General features: G+C 35.0%; 1 protein-coding gene across 17 annotated transcripts in view; it reads left to right on the forward strand.

Moving 5' to 3' along the window:
- Positions 1-20497, forward strand: part of LOC134533079 (inositol hexakisphosphate and diphosphoinositol-pentakisphosphate kinase 2) — a 98410-nt gene that overhangs the window by 12758 nt on the left and 65155 nt on the right. For 9 of the 17 annotated variants that reach the window (XM_063370303.1, XM_063370299.1, XM_063370297.1 and 6 more), the window contains exons 4-5: positions 6747-6919; positions 12698-12877. In XM_063370303.1, the coding sequence (XP_063226373.1) occupies positions 6747-6919; positions 12698-12877 (353 nt within the window). The remainder of the gene's footprint in view (positions 1-6746; positions 6920-12697; positions 12878-20497) is intronic. The other 8 variants (XM_063370310.1, XM_063370309.1, XM_063370311.1 and 5 more) reach the window with 3 other exon arrangements.

The following is a 20497-nucleotide window of genomic DNA, read 5'->3' on the forward strand; positions in this document are numbered from 1 at the left end:
TTGTCCTTGCGTTGGCCTTTGACCTTCACCTAGTCACCCGAGATTAAGTTGCAATTAATTCAAATGTAAAATAACACATTTTTTCAACCTGTTTTTTCTATAGTTTTATATTTTTTTAAAGTAAATTTTAGAAATTAAAAAACCTGAAATACCTTTAAAATACAAACATAATAAAATAAAAAATATACTCTAAAATAATGTTGCTAGATTTTCCTAGCATGCTCAGATATGATAACAATGTATTGATTCCAAATAATTAGTGGTCACATCATAAAATCATCTCCCAAGTTTCTTTTTATATAAAAAGTTTGATGCTAAATGCAAATAAATCAGTTACCTAAAAATTTTTTTGCTAAGTTTTTTTGTGTGCCCAATCAGATATCTTATTTCAAACTTAGCAATTTGTTGGATATTGTTGATGATTTGTGTGTCTGTTACCATGGGTGTAGCCAGATATGTGGAAGAAGGGTGCCGAAGGAAGCTTTAAGAATAAAATTTGATATGCCTGTGTTGGAGGGTCTGGGAGTTGGGGTGGGTGCCATTGACTGGTATGGAATATCTCCCTCCTTTACTTCCCTAATTTTTTTTTAAAAAATTGATGCCTTAAAATATGTTTTTAGGCTATTTAAGGAATGTTAGTGATTTTTAAAAATCGGAAACTAAAAAAAAAAGTGCCACTTATGAAAGGTATATTGTTACAATACCACTGCTTATGATGATGTTCTAATACATCTATAAAGAGAAAGATATTTTATAATTTTACATATTAAGTAGCTACAAATTGAGAAAATTAGTCATTTTATGCCGATTATTAATGATTTTCTTGGGGCGGGGGGGGGGGGGGGTAATTGCTGATAAAATTGATTGATGAACAAAGGTAATGCATACATGTTGGTAAATAGTAACACTGTCGGTTGAGGTATTATGTGGTTTTTAGGACATTGTTTTAATAGCCATAAAATCACATACTATCTTAGTATGTTTTACCTTGTGATTGTTTTCTTCTTTCACTTTGTTATTTGAGCATGAATCACATTGTTGTACTGTTTGTTTATAAATGATATGAAAATTTTTAAGTTGCATGATCTCTGTTCCCTCTCAGTATGTTGTTCAGTTGGGATGGGTACAGGTTAGGAAGTACTAGTAATGACTATGACATTATTAAAAAGTACGATAAAAGATGTCAGTGTTTTGTTTGGGGGTTCTTTATGTTAGACGGTCAATACTGACATTGATAGCCCCAAGGATACTTCATTCCTGAATGCCACAAGTAGTGTCAAGTGCATCTGGACATGTTTGAACCCCCCCCCATCCCCGAGAAGGGATTGCATGCCTTCTTCCAACAGGTACCGGATTAGTGCCTCACTTGGTGGGGGTGGGGGGAGGGGGCTTTCTTTCAAAGAGGAGGTGTGATCAGACATCCGGCACATAGGAAGTAAGCTCAGGGCCATTGTGTGTGTTACTGTGTTCATATTACACCACATGTTCCACTCTAAACAGAGGTGTGTGTGTGGAATAAGTATAACTTAAGTAGAAAATGTTTAGTATTTTGCGTAACGTGCATGTGTAAAAAAATTTCGTTGACAGTGTTTCACTGATGTCGCCTGATATTGTGGCGGGAACCTTGTCGCGGGTTTCACTAAGGACGTAGGAAAACCCTTACAAGGAAGAAAAGGGACGTTTGCGGGTGGTTATGAAATTAGTTGCTAGGTTAAATTCGATCCTATAACAATTTATTGACAAACTTAATAACACCAAAAGGAATTGCATTGATTCTCAAACTGACATAACACTTAAACAAGTCGGGTTCTCGTGGAGACGAACTGCTGTGGTAAGTTCCCACTAGAACACAAAACGTACGAATTAACGCTAAGTGCTCGATTCCTGAACAATTAAAACAAAACAAAACAAAACAATACAATTAATTGTGGCGAGCCGTGCGCTCGTCACCGCTAACGATCGAAACGTCGTCAATTTAAACTACTAAGGCTATACCACATACAAAGTCACAATGAACAAACTTAATCTAAATATTACTCAATTTTACACGTAACATGAATTCAGATATTTAATACAAGAAGTTACAATTATAGACACGCAACTAGTCGTGTAACGCTGTCAATGTTTATAGGTTGGTTTTCGTTACTCGTCCCCCGGTACCATGTGAAGCTCTCTCCGCATTCCCGTAGTAACGCGTAAGTTCTTTATCTTGTTCACTGTCTCTTGTGTCTACGATTCTTCGTTACCGGCGGTAGAGTTAGAGTCCATACTGTGTCGCGATCTGGTCGCAATAGTGTCCTGATGGTGTCGTAATTGTGTCAATACTTCCGCTCACTCGGCCCTCACGGAGTTTGCTAATGCACGCCCTCTTTGCCCTTGTGGCTGAACCGTCGTTTTAAGTTAATGTTTGTTCTGAAAGATTTTATGCTTAATCCAGCGACGCTTCCACATGAACTGTGTATATCCTGGGTTACAACTCGGAGAGGTCTCACCCAGTCGATGTCTTGTCGGTCCTCGGGCGGCAGCAACTCCGCGGCGATTGACGGTGTAGGCCGGCGAGTGGTGTCGGAGCAGCATAGCAGCCTGCTCGCTTGATGTCCCAGTTGTTCTGCTCATCAATAGTCTGGGCGCATGCCCTTTTATACTTGCAGGCTTCCCAGACGAGCTGGAAGAAGAATAGTCTCGTCTATTCGGGGGAAGCCTGCCCAGCTCACTGTGTTGCATGTGGTATGCCGTGAAAAGTTAGGGGTACAGTACTTTGCAAGTGTACGCCGGTACACACGTTACAATCACATTCTTAGAGCTCGGTGTCAACGTGCGAGGTAGATGATTTTTTTCAAATTACTTTGCTCTAAATGCCATTTCTGGAAATTTACCATGATAGCTCTCTTGCATATGTTGTTTGGTTGCAAATCTTGTCTCTAGATACATACTAAACTTTTTTTATGAGCTGTAAAATATCGTGCAAGTGGTAATAATCATGAACACTTGTGTAATGTTTGATCGCTGTTATATTACATGTTGGCTGGGCTGTCGAGAGAAACTAAGGGCCTAGGGAAAAATTAATTTGATGGGCCTCCTTCCCATTATTGAATACACAATTCTTCAAACCCCTCACTATTATAAATATCAAAAGACTGCAAACCTTTAAGAGATTAAATGCTTTATAAATGGAACTACACTGATTTTTAACACCATTTTAAGAAAACTTTTTAAATTTCTCTTAAAACATAATTTTGATCCCTTTATACCTTTTCAAAAATTATGACATTTTTCTTTTTAAAACTTAAAAATTTACTTAATACTGAAGAAAAATCTAACATAGTACTGAATACAAAACAACTTAAAAATCAAAAATAATTTGAAATTAGTTTTTCACACTTTCATATCAGTGAATGTTTCAATAATAAAAGAAAAAAATAATATTTGCGCAAGCCTTGATTCAATGCATAATGTTCCTATATCAGTAAGTCTTTGTTGACCCATTGTTGATCTCAGGCAATTCTTTATTTTGCTAAGCACACTGAAAGATCTTTCTGCTTGAATAACAAAACAGGAAGTACATAGAATATGCTCAGTGCAACACACACATTTGGAAATATTATTATCAATTAGTTAATTTATTGAGCAATTTTAGAGGTGGCAGAGTAGATTGAGAACAATAAGGAATTTTGAACAAATTATTTGCCTCTTTACTTAGTTTTACATCTGCGATAGCGCGATAGGACACAAATCAAATGTCTGACCTTTGTTAGCCTTTTCTTTATTTTGATGGTTTTCCTTCCATTTACTGGAAACATTTTACCACATTGTATTTTATGTGAATTGCATTTTTAAATAAATAGAAAAAGTAAAAACAAAGTGGCTCATATAGATGAGATTAACAAATCTGTGCTCATATTTCTAACTCCGAACAAAATTATACTCGATATATATTAAATATAACAAATATTTTTTAAGCTACAGTATTTATTATCTAAAGTTCAGTGATACAAACCACTGTTTCTTGCATGAGATTTCAGATCTTGTGCTAACAGGTCATTTAATTAATATTCCAAGCAAAGTGGAGACAACTGGATCGAAAAAAAAAAAATACACCACAAGCACACACACACACACACACACACACAACATGATTATGCTTCACCAACTGTATGTGTGAGTTGTGCCCACTGTAGCATACTAAAACTGAATGAACATGGTAGACAAGTAAAGGAGCGTAAATAAATCTGCTGCTGCTGCTTACTTGCTGCTACAGAATTTGTCCCGCTCGTTATCTTGAAATAACATCTCCCTCACACAACATCCACCTGTCATGGTGGCAGATTTTCCACCATCTTTGGTTTTTAACATTCCACCTCCAAGTAATAACCAAGCCTCCTCATCTAACATGTACCAAAATATCTTATGGATATATTTTTTTTATCTTTCCTTGTAGTCCTTGTTATAACTTTCGTCGAGGCAGATTTGCTTGTACAAGGTTATCGTGGCCACAACTGTAAGCATGATATGAGCAAATAGCAAAACTTAATGTTTCCAGACTTGTAATTTTCGTCCTGCTATCATGGTTAGTCCACACATTAAAAAGACTTGAAATGTAACTGGGCCCCTCTGTTACCTTCCCGCCTGTGTCTGAGCCCTGGGAATTTTTTCCCCCCGGCTTCCTTTCCCCTTCAGTCTCGACGGCCCTGAATGTTGGTAAACATCTGGTGACAAAGTTGGTGACCGAACAACAAATGCAAGAAAGCTATCGTGATGAGAAAATGAAATAACTAAAGTGGCGGTAAGTCCATGCCTTAATGTTCACTGATGTGAAGATCATAGTGTTCCTTTGTAGCTTGGGTGAGTTAAAGCAGTTTCGGGAAGAGTGTAGGCATTTTGAGTGGGCTAGCAGTTTGTGTAGCTGACAAGAACGTGTAATGAATGAATACAGCTTTCAAAAATACGTGTCGCTGCTCACAATCAGAACTTTGTTGGGGGTATGCAAATAATTAATGTACATCATATCATAATTGGACACTTGATAATTTTAACACAGGTGTGCATCTGTCGGTGTACCATTTGTAAACTAATGCATGTTTCATGATTTACATCAGCTAATTTAAACAGTTCTGTTGGCATATATTGTACCAACGGTGGGACTGCACTCAGAAGACATATTATCATTATTAGTCTACGATCAGAACTGACTCGTTGGACAGCTGTTCAACAGAAGTGGTCTTGTTTGGTGATAAGAGCTGGGCGGAGGTTTTATTTGTAGCGATGCAGGTTGTAGAGGTAATGGCCATCCACTACAGAACTGATGTCAGATCTTTATAGCAGGCATGACTGGGACCATAGGGTGTTGCAGGGGTGAAGAGATACAGCAAGTGTGGGCTTCTGTGCATGTTTATTACATCACGGAGCAGTTTGCCTGCCTAATGAATTGTGCTGTGCATTCCATTTCTTGCTGTCAAGGATTGGTGGTGAGATTAAGAGGTGGTTGGCTCTTTGGGCTGGGATTAATCATCAATATAACTTTGGGGGATAAGTACTACTAAACTATGATTTATGCTAGAGATGTAGCTGCCATGATTCATTCATTCCAGATGCGCATTGTGTCCATGTATAGCCGTTGGTAATTTATTTTGTGAATTACTGTTAACTAATGTCATCATTTGTGTTTGTCATCTTTTGAATGTGTTTTGGTCTATATTAATTGCTCATGTTAAAGCACATCCTTATTGTCTTTGTGAAATGGGTTCCATGTTTGGGTTGTTCGTTTTATGTGTTCATTCTGCTGTGGAATGTGTAAGTCTACAAATTTACATACACTATCTATAGGTACAATTCACATATAAATCATAATATGTTATCATGATGATGTAGCTATATCTTTAACAAAAATTTCAAGTTTTCCTTGCTATATTTTCTTACAGAATTTTACATCTTGTCACAATATTTATGAACTATATACACATTTTAAACTGTAAAAATTAATAAAAAGAGCTTATAATTTACAACAATTTGTATATTTGCGACTTGGATACTACATAAATTTTTTTGTATAATAGTTTTCAAGTTTTTTCCCTTAATTTTTTGATATTTTCTGTTGTATACTATATATTTATGCAGTTTGTTGCAAAGATTGTCCCCATGTGCTGTATTACTTCAAAGAATTATGCAATTTTATGGTTCTGTCAGTAGAAAACTGATTGCATTTTCCAAGGAGAAATGATGAAACTAATAGTTTTTCACTATTCACTTTTCAGGTTTCAGGGTCAGTTGAAATATTTTCTCATCTGTAGTTAGTGAAACTTTTCATTTTTGTGCAAAGTGAATGTAGTTTACTTTATCTCTGTAATGGTAAATTTGCTTAAGTACAGCTATACTGTGAAAATAAAATAAAATTTCAGAAAATGGTATTTTTGAGCTAATGTTTTCAGATTTTCCTGCAAAATTATTAGGTATTTTTATTGTCACTAACCTTATCCAATCAACCGTTCATACCATTAGACATTATTTTTAATGTTGTTAACCTTCCATTCAAATGGTAAACTTTAAATATTTCAACAACATTTTACATATTTATCAAGTAAAATGATAGCAACTATGAAATAACATTCCCAAGCATTAAATTTTTTTTTGTTAGAAGCTGAACGTGTACTGAATTACTTACTGTATCTTTAGTTGTAGTTTTACCTGTGCAACCAGGTTTTCAACGTTCAGAATGCTTGACTTCCCATGTTTCATGCATGTGGCTCCAGGTGTTGTTGGTAGCACCGAGGTAGTCGCAGCAAGCAGTGTCTCGGGTGCGCCAGACACTATGCCGGGCAACCTGATGAGGATGGTGTGCTATTGCTCCCAACATCATTCGTCCCACCACATATACCTGACCTGCATCCGCGGCTACCAGTTCCTTGGCTCCTTCCCCAACCTGGTGAGTCGCTGGTCTTTCCCCCCCACCTACCTGTTCTGTTACCTCTGCCTCACCAACCATGTTTGCCTCTTGCTTCTGCTTGGCATTAGTATTCTAGTTTCATTGCGTTAGCATGCCGGTGTTTGAAATTCTGTCACCTGGTGTTGGTATGCTACTCTTAAACTGCTGTGTGTAAATACTCAAAACATGTATTCATTACTGAAACTATTTGTTAGACTAATTTCATCTTAGTCATTCGCTAGAACTTAACTTCTTTAAGCATATTTTAAAAACGTTTCTTCGAAAAATTAGCAAAACAAATCCAATGGTTTGGGTGAGGCCAAGGCTTAAAGTGCCCGGTTGGTTTTTGTGGTTACAATTTGGGTTTAACATCAATTTATTGTTAAGCATGTTGGAAAAAAAATTAAATCTGATGTTAAAGATAAGTGTTGTTTTTGTTTGTCTTATTTACCCTGATGTCTCTGTTTGTTAATGTATGTTGTAGCCATACAGATAGTATATTGTACTGTTTTATGTATACATATTTTATATTTTAAACATTTTTATGTACCTGATGAAACAAATTAATTGGAAAATTCTAACAAATGTGTTTTCCTGAAATTATTTAAAATTGAAAGCAAAGTTGTATTTGCGTGCTCTGTAAGGCTGATGCATGTATGATGATGGTTAGGAAACATGTTTCATTTTGGTTTCCACTTTGCATTTTATTTTCATTCTATAAGGGTTGTTCTTGAACTGCTAAGTCCATATATTTTTGGGGAATGTCTCTTTGTGAGAAGTAAAGGAGGTATTTTTTAAAATAATTTTCTTCAAAATTAAAAAAAAAAATAATACAGACCATATGAATAACTAATTGTCTAATATGCCTTGTAAAATTACAGCAGTTATATATGACAACAAAGACAATTTTGTAAGTTTGTTGTGAGGAGGGGTTTTCGGGTCGGTGTAAATGGAGATATTGGGTGCCACTACGTGGATGGGCACGTTACCCGGCTATCGACTCTGTCCCTGGGCCCTGACGTGGCCCGTGGGGAGCTAGGCTCAATTTCCTGCACGGATACACTGGAACTTAACAGCCCACTTCAGCGGCGGGCACGCCATGTTATCGGCGAAGATGATTGGGGTCTTGAGGTGCCCACACACCTCAGTCTCTACACTGGGAAGCTTGTGGTTGAGAAATGAATACAAACGAGTCAGGGTGACTATTTGGTTTTATTGGTGCCGTCGTGTACATTGACAAGACTCTGTAATCACACAATGTGGAGTTGTTACGTATAAAATAGTTAATATTGCCAACGGCAAGAAGTAGTCCAGCTTAAATGCTGACCAGGACACCACGTGGTCTAGCCCCAAAATTACAAAGATAGTCGTGCTATTTAAAACTCTCTGAGGAGCTTTAAACAATATGGTAAAACAGTCTACTGCTGGGGTAGGCCTCAAAGATGAATAGAAAAAGTTTAAAGGTACTTAGCGACGGCAGATGTTAAAAGATCAGTAACGAGCAACAGGTTGAAGTCGACGAGGTGGGTAGATGCTTCTTACCCCGGACAGCGAACGGAAGAGGCTGGCTATTGGCCAGGGTGTCATGACTGTAGGAAGTGGTGAATTTACCCTTCGTTGATTAATATTGCAAAGCAAATATACATAATTAAACTTTAATTTAGGATTAATTACTATGTATTACAATTATTTATTAAGTTCATTATTTTTAAAGGGGAAGTCTTCACCACTCAACTAAAGGGTGTGCCGAAAGGGGTCGCGCATGGCGCTGCTCCGTCCTCATAATTAGCTGAAAACAATTACCCTGGGGAAAAAATAGAAATAGTAAAAGGAAACCATACTTATTAATTGACAATTATAAATGGTATGAGGCCGTAACACAGCGCCTCTTGCCGGGTGGCCGAACACACGCGCGCGCGCGCGCGCCCACATACACACACACAAACACACACACACACACACACAGTGGGATGTTTGAAACAGAGAGTGTTGGTGGGAGGAGAAGGTGTCAGCAGTGGCGTGAGGCAAATCGGGTGTAGCCCTGGTCAATGTCAAGTTTACAATATAAAAAGACTTTAGCTCATTAACTGCATTATTAACATGATAATAGATGTCACAAAAGTTGCCTTGAATGCTCAAACAAATTTTCGGGGAAATTTTCTGAGGGTGTATTTCGAGGCAATTCGACATAAGAGGAAGTTAAAAGGGTTTCCAAGTCATCATTCTGGTGTGTCTGCATAAACATAAAAAACAAATACTTGGTTTAAGCATTCTGGCTGAAATTATAACTGCAAAAAGCATGGGTCAATTGTGAACCTACGTACACAATATAGCAGCACACAGAATCCGTTAGACCTCATGTGCAAACTCATAATGTGGTACGTGATTTTTTTTGTAATTTGTTAAATTATAATTTACATACTTACTTTTAGAAGTCAAAAATGGTAATCTGTAAAGTTAGAGCATTAAGGTAATAATTTTTGGTTTTTGTCATTTGTAAAACTGAAGACTCCTTGTGTTAACTGAAGGATTTGCAATATAGTGTAGATATATTTTTTGTTTAAGATGTTAATTGGCAAATTTTCCACACTTCTAGAATACAATAAACAAAATTTAATTTTTTTCTACTCACTCTACTTCACATGTATAATACACACTGTGAAACTTTTATGTTAATTATTATGAGCTACTTTACTGGCTCACAACTTGTAGTGTGAATATTTATTTTCATAATTGGACTATGTACAAAAGTTAATATTGCTATATTTGTTTGAGTGTATTGTCTCGAAGCCCTTGAGGTGACAGTATCTGCCTTTTATAATTACTGAAACTAATAAAAAATAAACACTGTACCATGGCTTAACCTGACTTGAAACTCTTTAAACTGGCAGTTGGTTGGTATGAATGGTCACCACATTATTTAAGACCGTCAGTGGTTATTGTATGCGAATAAAAGAACGTATGTGATCTGACTGAAGAGGGTAGGTGTTATTTCATTGAGTGAAATTTGAGTATAAAAAAATGGGTGCATGTACTTATGTATGCCCGTTAAAAGTTATACTTACGTGGTGTAGTAAAAAAACTAACTTTAATTTTGCATGAAAACATTTAAGAGAAATAAAATAATAAAAGGTCTGCAGTGATATTATAAATATGGTTAGTAAAGTATAAATTCAATCAAATTCAAAATTTAAATAAATACACAGTATTTAATTTTAATACAAATACATATGAAATATTTAATTTAGTTGAATAATTAAGATAAATGAAATTATAATGAAAATCAGTAAATATGCTGAATGTTTATTTTAATGTATTCATTTTAAAATGAATAAAATACTAATGTAATAATTCATAATGCAACTATATTATATATATGGGAACATAACCTCATTTATATAAATACACATAATTAAGTTTATAAACACATTTTTATCACTTACATTCACAATAAATTTTTTTTTTAAATTATATGGACCAGTATTCAATGGAAATACTAAAGTATATGGTTTAAAAGCACATACTTTTTATTTGTATGTAGCCTTTTTTTCATCCATTCAATTTTTCTTGCATGCTGCGCATGCATTGTAAAAATCTAATCTCATCATTTTTTTTGTAACATGCCTAAAGAATTATAACTTAAAAAATTAATAAAGGTTTTTGTTGGGTTCTTAGTACTTTGCGCTTGTGCAGTCTGTTGGCTGCGAACGGTCATGGTTACATTTTTTGATACTGGAAATGTGATTTAATTGGTGCTTAAATACTTTTAACTAAATAACAAGTAGTATAAGACTTGCTATACAAAGTTTAAAACTCAAAGGAGCTTGAGCATACCGAATTCCGTGTTTATTGATTGGTTTTATTGGAAGAGTTCATGGATCTTCTGTAGTTGTGATTGTTTGAGCCAAACACCAGAGTTATTCTTTATTTTAGTTGTTTTTCATTCAAAATATTTATGCTTTTTTCCCCCCTGGGAGAATTTTGGTGGAATTACTATGGATTCCAGCAGAAAAGACTTTGTGTATCAACCCATTCACTGCTTCGTGTTAAAAGTCAACATTATATGAGCCTAATGATAAGTATTCATGCATTGATCATAATGTATGTAATATCTCAAATGTTTCAGCACAGCTATGAAAAAGTGTTTAATGAAGTTTTGTACCTGTAGCTTCGCCATTGATTATATTGAATGAGGTGCAGTTGTTCTTATTCACTCAGTGAATTTTGTAGACACATTAGAATTGTGATTATTTGAGTTGGATATAGATGCTTTGTCTGTGACATTTGTCAAATTTTGTAGAAATGATGACTGTAAATTGTTGATGTAATATACAATTTTTTAATTGCATTAATTATTAGTTTGCAGAAATACATCAAGTATGTTGTGTGGAAACAGGTGTTTTTCTCACATGGCTAAAGAAGTTGCCAATTCATGGTTTGGGGGGGAGGGGTGATAAAATGGAATATTATTATATATATATATTTTTTTCGAATAACGTTACTTTGCATTTCAGCAGAAAAAGACAGTAAAGTGTATCTATCCATTCACTGCCTCATATGAAAATCAACATTGATATTGGTTCTAATGATAAGTATTCAATATTCATGCATTGATCGTAATGTATGTATTCAATTATATTTCACACAGCATATATTCTAATTTATGAAAAAAAAAATTGTCTACCAATCTAAACATTACATTTTAAATAAGGTTTTAATATTTTGAAGTAGTTTTCTCAGCTTGTTGTCAGTTTAACTGGACATGTACTATTTGCCAAAATGAACAATAATTTCTTTAGCTGTTTCAACCTTAAGTAAGGGGAGGTTGTTCTTTCAAGTGTATTGTGCTCAGTTTAATTTTTTTGAAATTAACACAAACATCGCTTACATGGTGCACCTATGTTGTTCTGGATTTCATGTAAGTGTGGCAGTTGACTAACCACCTTGTTCCTTGTGTCACTTCCTGAACTATCACCTTGAAAAATAGATAACCTGCTCAATTTTTGACATATCACAAATCTTAATGGTTTGGCTGCAAGTGGATGGAGTCATCACTGTTGCCAGCCCCACCTTAGTTTCAAATATCTAAAACTCAATAAATAGGTACGTCCTATAATTGAGTCGTGTATTTCCAAAACTGGCCATCTCCCTCAGAACAGTTTTGCGAGAAATCGAGGAGAACTGTTTACTCAATTCCACGATGTGGCATTCAAGACGGTTCATCAAATGAATATGGCCGCTTTTGTAATTAACTGCTCCTGGTTCACTGCGAGTTACCATGGAATTTGATTTTCTGGAACAAGACCATTTTTTTTCTTTTTTCTTTTTTTGTGGAGATGGCGGGTTTTGGAAATACACGACTCAATCGAATAAACCCGGTGAATGTAAGACACCATCAGTTGTAAAATGCACCCCGTTGCAGGGGCGCAACAACAGGGGGGGGGGGGGGGGGGGGCAAGGGTATTTTGCCCCCCCTCTGAAACCTTGAAGTGGGGGCAAACTGGGGCAAAGAAAGTGCTGTGTAATCAATTTTTAGATGATAAAACTGCTTAAATAGCACCATTTTCCACCTTGAAATACAAATTTTCCCAGGGGGGATCGATGATTCTTTATAAAAAGTTATATTGCCTCCCCTTTGGAAATTAAGTTGTTGCGCCCCTGCCCCATTGCATCTGAGGATTGAATCAGTTGTGTCCCAGGCGGCTGGGAGCTGGTGACGGAGAGGTGGCGCGACGGGCCGTGACGCCGGTGATTGTCTGTGTGTGTCGGTGTGTGCAGGGCGAGCTGAGCGATGTCGGGGACGACGAGCTGTCGGGCGAGGAAGGCAAGCAGGTGGTGGTGGGGGTTTGCGCCATGGCCAAGAAGTCCCAGTCCAAGCCCATGAAGGAGATCCTGACTCGCCTGTGCGAGTTCGAGTACCTCAAGATGGTCGTGTTCCCAGAGGAGGTTATCTTAAAGGTCTCATTCAACCTCAGACTAAATCACCTGCCCCCCGCCTGCGTTCTCTCCCCCCCCCTTTTTTTTATTTTTCTCTATCTCTGTACCGGTCCACGTCTGCCTTTGCGTCCAGCATGCCACGCGCAGCTTCTCGTCGGCCTGGTGGTGTCCCGTGACGCGGGCTTTCCCCTGTGTTTCGGCAAGCATGGCGGCCACTGTGCGTGTCCCAAACATCCCGAGGTTAACACACTTCTGGACAATTAGTTCGGGAATCAAGTTCTTGCAGTAACTGCCCGTATCGTTATTTTATGATAGTACGACTTGTTAAAAAAAAAGATGCAGTTGTATGCTATAATATGCTTTATGTGTGAGGTTCGTCATTGCAGAACAGCGACTGTAATTGCTAGAATATAGGTGTCCGGGGCATTGTGTCCAGTATCCAACAACATGTATTGGTGTTGAATAAAAGTATTGGCAAGTTATTTTCATACGAATATCAAACTTTATTTTATGTGAGACAAATAAATAAAAGTAATTTAGGTCTACAAAATTTTGGGAAATCAAGGTCGATTGGTAAACTTACATCTTAATAGGCAAATTTCAGTTTAGTTGACCATTTTCACCTGAGCTCAGGTACCTAACTTCTGGAAATTCAGTCATGAAACATTGTTGATAATCTGTATGTACCCAAAGAAGGGAATTATTTATCCAAAGAAATTCTGAGTGGTGTTTTAACTTTGTTCCGCACTGAAAAAACTGTAAAAAATGCCTAAAGCAGTTTTTTTTTGCAGTAACATAACACAGATATACCCATACTAAATTTCGCAGTATACGTCTTGCAGAATTTATGCTTAAGCGACTTATTAGTCATGTCTAAAAATTTTTAGCTAAGAGGCCACTCCAGTGTTTCAGGGGCACTACGCAACCCGCGTTAACCTCATAAGATTCAATGCTATTTTCATTTTGCTTATAACTTATTAACTAATATAGATTTCGAAATGATGCTTGTTTGATATGTAAGATAACGATGCTCTTATCAAAGCCCCTTTCTTCAAAAACGTGCATAAATCATGGTTTTATTCTAAACTTTACTAATATGCATAAGTGTATTGTCTAGGTTTGAACCATAATTTATGCACGTTTTTGAAGAAAGGGGCTTTGATAAGAGCATCGTTGTCTTACATATCAAGCAAGCATCATTTCGAAATCTATATTAGTTAATAAGTTATAAGCAAAATGAAAATAGCATTGAATCATATGAGGTTAACGCGGGTTGCGTAGTGCCCCTGAAACACTGGAGTGGCCTCTTAATAGTTTGTTTTCTCTCTCAAGTCATAGAAAAACCCATACTTTGCAAAGTCATTTTTAGTGTAAAGATTCATGAAATAAAATTACCAAATAAGTATGAAAAAATTACATCTGAAAGAAGAAAAATGACTTTGGTTTGAGAGTTTTTGGTGGGAGTTGATCCACTTCCTTAACAATATTCAAGAGTAAACAATGAGATACGTTAAATTGTCTTCACATTTGCTTTGCTTCCATGAGTTGTTACTATAATAATAATTATAATGAGAAAATACCAAATGTAAAATTAGTTCTTTTTGCTTAATGTATACAGGAAAACACTTGGCAGAAAATAAATGTTAGTGATATGTGTAACAAGGCTTATCAGCTGTCTCTGCTACAAGAAAAACAAAATTATAGAATGAATCTGTATGGACACTGCCTTTAATGTCTCAGTTGTTGTTCAAACATTATTAAAGCTATAATTGGACAGTAGTAGAGAGACAACATAAATATGTAATTTCTTTTACTTGGGTTTAGTGTTTTGTGTACAGCAAAGTCTTTATAGAGACGAAAACACACGACACAGAACAAGGATATTGGGGAAAGAATGGGCCACAGCCTACAGTAAGAAACTGGCCTAGCATTTGCGTGGAGTTGTTTTGGGAAAGTTTGGAAGAAAAAAAAATCTGGATGGCCATGCCAGGATTGGAACCCATTTCCTCTGAAATGTTAATCTAGTGTATCACTTCTTCACCGTTGGTTATATTCTATGAAGTTTGCAATGTTCGCTCTGAGGCTGATTCGCGACAGAGAAGGGGAAGTTTCGGTGACCGTGTAAAGCATACAAATTGGTGGCACCTGTTGGCTTCTTCGTTACCACCTGGTAGAGTTATTAAGGGCTCACATCTATTGTCACCTAGTCTCCAGATCTGTGGTTAGTAATGGTACTAATCAAGTGGCAGAGAGCCCGTACTCTCACTTGAAGCATAAAGTAAAATTATATACACACACACACACATTATCATAAATCGTGCTACTCTTACAATACAGTTTTCTTGTGTAACTCTAACTAACTCCCTTGTTTTCCCTACAAGGAGGCAACAATAATATATGTTTCTATCAGTATAAGTATATCAATACTAGAAAAGTAGTTGTAATAATTTTTTTAGGCAGGGAGTTTTGTTTTCCTGTGTGAGTTATTATTCTACCTTAAAATTATTATTTTTATTGGCATTTTTTTCACTTTGAATCAATTTGATTGTGAATAGATAAATTGTTGCCAAAATGTTTGCTGAAACTTGGGATAAGCCTGTGATACTGGACATCACATAAACTTGGCCTGCCAGCATCTGCATGTTATTAAGGCCTGAAATGTATTAGCTGCAGAAGTAATTTTTGATACACATTAGAGTAAAAATTCTAGTATTCCGAAAGCATGTTTTAGAAGGTAATTTTTTTTTTCTGGAATTATAATTTTATGTTGATGGTAGTTTTCAACCATTTAATTTATTTTGGAGATCTACGAAAAGTTTTCAATTAAAAATAATACAAAAATAAAGTAACGAGAACTGCCAAAGTTTTGCTTATACAATGTTTGAATTCAAAAATCTAATTTTACAATATTTAAATAATGTCTTTGCTGTTGACACAAAATTAGTTGTTTTAAAAATTTTGAGATTATTAGTTTCAATTAGTTCAGAATTAAAGGATTTTTTTTTTTAAATGATAATTGTATTCAATTCCCACAATTTTTTTTTCTATGAATATTTTCAAGAATTATAATAGGTTATTAAAGCATTCAGTTAAAAGACAAATTGAAAGTCAAGACACAGGTATATTGTTATCTGTTTGGTTTACTTCAAAATCAGTAGAATGTGTGATTCTCATTACGTACTTTCTGTATTTCATGTCGTTTGTTCAGTTATTCATTCCAGCACCCGTGCTTTTCTGTGATACTGACACATTCAATAACATTATTTCTGTAAGCTGCCGTGGCACCCGTGGCGTTTAATTTTTTTTCCCTCCGGTTTGGTTTTTCGCTTTTGGAAAGGTGGGGGTGGTGGCATAGGCTGTTCACAAAACTACTGTTTCATCATTAGTTTGACGAGTTGTTCTCTTATTTGCTCTGTTGGTCTTAAAAGTAAATTTTGGGCCTTTGATAGTTACACAGGTACCCAGAAAGACTTTTCTAAAATAAAAAATTTCTTGACACAAATTTTTATTTTTAGCTTGAATGCAACATCCTATCGTAGTCACCACTATTCAACAAAGTATAAATGATAAACTTCCTACTAGTTTTGTAAAGACAAAGAAATTATATGCGGTTTGTGAGAAAATTGCAGTGATTATTTTGAAATGCTCTTGTGTTAAAATTGTAATTTTGTTTGTCTGCATTATGCAATATGAAGCTTTGGAAAACTGACACATTGCAGTTATCAGTTATTGTTATCACACACATGTGTGTTTTAAAGGGTTGTTTTTTAAACCTATACATTGTTTTGACACCAAAACAGCAGCACTGCTACTTGTGTTTAACTTTTATAATGAAATTTTTATTGTATTGTGGGTAACATACTGTTTCAGTGTTTTGATGTACCTGGGATTGATGAATTTCAATTTATATTAAATGCACGCTAGTGCAGAACATTTAGTAGCACTACACAACTGATTTACTATAAAGTGACAGTTTTTGTGTAACAATATCTAGTGAAAGCATCTCACCATGCTTGATGCAGTGATGAATTTTGGGCATGGGATATCTGCTACACATGTGCATGTAGTAAGTATATCTTTGTCATAGAGTAAAATTTATTTCTGATATTGCAATTGAAATAAACTGAAATTTATTTTGATTTGTTTTATTAAGATTGTGTATATGGCTTACATATAGTACTGTACAAGACACTTTTCTTAGCTAGGTGTAGCTTATAAAACTCACATAGTAACATTTTTCATTCAAGTAAGTTAAACTTTAAGTAACTGATTATTTCTTTGTTTCACTGGCATTTTCATCAAATTTTGTCCCTAAGAACTATTCCTTATAAAGCGTGGTTTCCGGAATTGAACGTAAAATGTTGCTGTTTTTATATTATTTTGAATGCTTAAAACTTCACCACTATACTTAACTCTAATAATGCAGAAAAATTTCATTTTTATTTATAAAAGCTTAGTTAAAAAATATATAAACTTGAATTTTTTCAGGGTTGTATTGTAACCCTTGTTAGAGCAGTCTGTGCAAAACACCTTTATCCTGACTAGAGACTCAGAGGTGGGTCATAATTAATGTACACCTGCGAAGTTTATGCTAGTTTGCAAAATTTTTTTAAGGGAAAACTGTGAAACATTGCTCTCCTGGTAGAACTATGCATGAATACAACTTTATGAGTACCTGTGGGACTGTCAAGGGTACCTACTTTGGGCACTATGTTTTTTGTTACCTTTACAAATGCAGACAACTGACACCCGAGCATAACACACAGAGTAGAGTAGTATCTTTGTGTTACCTTGGGTCACAGACAAATAAGAGTGCCAGCTACGTGCATATGTAGCTCGAGTCATGAGTTAATAATAACAAGCAAGAAAAACTTGAGACAAGCTGTGAGGAACTGCATAGTTGCAATAAAAGCACCTGGCACAGGTCATGTGTTACTAGTACTTAAACCTGTACCTACTGTCCTTCTAGGGTTCTGTTGTCAAGATGATAGATATGTGACTTGGTTTAATGCAACTGGGAATTTTGTCTGTGGCCTAAGCTTTTAAGCCTGGACCAATAGAAGTGCCATGACACAATTTATGTTTCTGGAATGTTTAATTACATTTTATAAGTTTTTTTTGCCTCGAGAAATAAATATAGACAAAGTAAAAATTTATAAATAAAAAAAATTAACACTATTAAATGTGCGTGATTTAGTTTACTAGGGTTTTGGATAAGTAACATTTAGTTCAATTTTTTTTTTTAAATTTGTGATTGGTAAACTTATGTAAAATAAACACAGGTTTTTTTAATCTTATCTAGTTGATACTTGTTGGGTTGAGTGATCAAGCAAAATGCTACCCAGCTAAGTTTATAATTTATGAATATTCATTTCCAAAATTCATTTTCTAACAATTTCAGTAAACATACTAGATGAAATCATCATAATCAAAAGATGTAGTTTCAGTATTTTATTTTTCTATGTGCATGACCTGGGATTGATATTCAAAATACCTGCACAAAATGGGCATTTGATGTATTTTTTGTTTACATTCTTTTGCTGCAAAAATATTTTTGAGCATGTAAGAAATTATCCTTCACCTTATTTCTTCCAATTTTAAAATACAATAATAAAGTAAATGGTTCATAACACAGCTCCAAGCTTAACAAACATTATTCATTTTGTCATGGCATTTTCTTCTAACAGAGTGTAGGTTTCAGGTGAGTTTTTCTTTCAGGTGAGAAAGTTAATAGTTTTCTGAATTCACTTATTTAAAATTCACCAGTTCTTATAAATATATCTGTCATGTGTTTTCCCTCAGAGTTTTGTGAACAGTCTGTGAAGTGAGATTTTACAGGTAATTTTTTTTTTTTTTCCTGTTGCATGGTTGTCTGTTCAACTTGAGATCTCATGCTACTGTTACCTGCAATGAGTGCATATTTATTTTTCTACCTCTTGGAACATAAGAAAATCTGTTTGATTTTGCTCGTGTACTTCAAAGCTTTGCTTATTGCATATAGCTTTAGCATGAGCATATAATATTGTTTTTTTTATTTATCTATTTGTAAAATAATGCTAGTATTGTTTTTGTTTTTATGTATTGTTGTATTTATTATAAAGATATTGTAAATATATTTGTTTTAGTGTTCTTTTTTTTTTTTCTGTAGAGGAAATAGCTGGTTTTAACTTATATGAACTCCTATTAATGTGCAAGATGCAAGCACAAACACCACACATACCAGCATGAATAACACTTTAGTCAACAAATTTAAACCTTTGAAAATAAATGTAAACTATAGTAAATGTTTCCAGATTGTAGACTTTCATGGCCAGTCAATAACTAATTCTGGGCTTCTGGGTTAATCATGTCGATTTTTTCACTGATGCAACCTCAACCCTAAATCCATGAATCAGTTATAATAAATGTGTGTTGTTTACTGGGATGAAACATTGTGGTGATTACTGATGTTTACCAAAAATTGGCCACCTGGAAAATGACTTTGGGATAATACATCGGCAATCAAAACTTATTTAACAATTGCAAACGTACCACACATTTTCTATGGTTGTAAATATGATTACTAGTTACAAAAATTTCAAAATTATGAAAGCCAATTAGTGTATTGTATAATTTTTTTTTACTATTTACCAATCACTTCCTTTTATATTATTCTTTTCAGTTGAGAAATAACCTAATCATGAGTGTACTATCACAGCTCTCATCAATATGCTATAGTTAAGGAAAAGATTATATGGTAAATTGCGATAAAACCAAAATAACACAGAAAACCATGCCATAACACAGTATAACATCAAAATGAGAGGTAATACACCATATAGCACCAAAAAACAAGTTCAATCTTGGAATTAAGTAGCATTTAACCAAAATTTAATTCATTATAAAAAAGGAAATTTATCAGTGTTTTAAATTCAAGGACTGCCTTATTTCCGTACAAAATTTGTACCAAAGTGCATGGATCAGAAAAATTAATTTAATTTGTTTTATTGTGTCACTTAATGAATCACTTTCAGACCACAAATGCTTGCTAATTTAATTTTATTGTTCTGAATGTTTCTGTTCGAGACTAATTGAACACAAATTATTTTATCGTAAAAATGAAGAACATAAATTTTACCACTATTTTGGTTGGAGTAAGTATTACAAAACAGCTTTTATAAAAATAAAAACAATAACACCGAAATTGTGTGTTTTAAAAACAAAATCGGACTAAAAATAAAACCATAAAATCTTGTCTCTAACTACAGTGTTTGAAAAGTTATAAATGTTTTGATAGTGTGTGTTTTCTTGTTTGATGTTTATTCATTTAGCAACCTAGTTGTGTCTTATTAGTGCATGAGTGGTGAGCCAAAAATTGCCTGCTTGCCATGTGTTGGCCACCACTGGTCTATTGCATACAAGCAACTTTCAGATAAAATTTAAAATACAGAACGCTGAAATGGCAGTTCTTATAACTCAAATTTACACTAAATGAAAGCACATGTTCACATGCGTACCTGTAGTATTCATGTGCAGCACATCTTTGTTGTTTAGACTTGTTTGCAACAGTGTGCAGGCGTTTGCGACTCGCTGGGACAGATGGCTGTCGTCCTGGGAGTGAAAGCCAGCGGCCGACGCAGGTTGCCAGTGCGTGCGTGCAGT

This window comes from Bacillus rossius, chromosome 6 (genome assembly GCF_032445375.1).
Source record: "Bacillus rossius redtenbacheri isolate Brsri chromosome 6, Brsri_v3, whole genome shotgun sequence".
In the NCBI taxonomy this organism is placed as follows: domain Eukaryota; kingdom Metazoa; phylum Arthropoda; class Insecta; order Phasmatodea; family Bacillidae; genus Bacillus; species Bacillus rossius.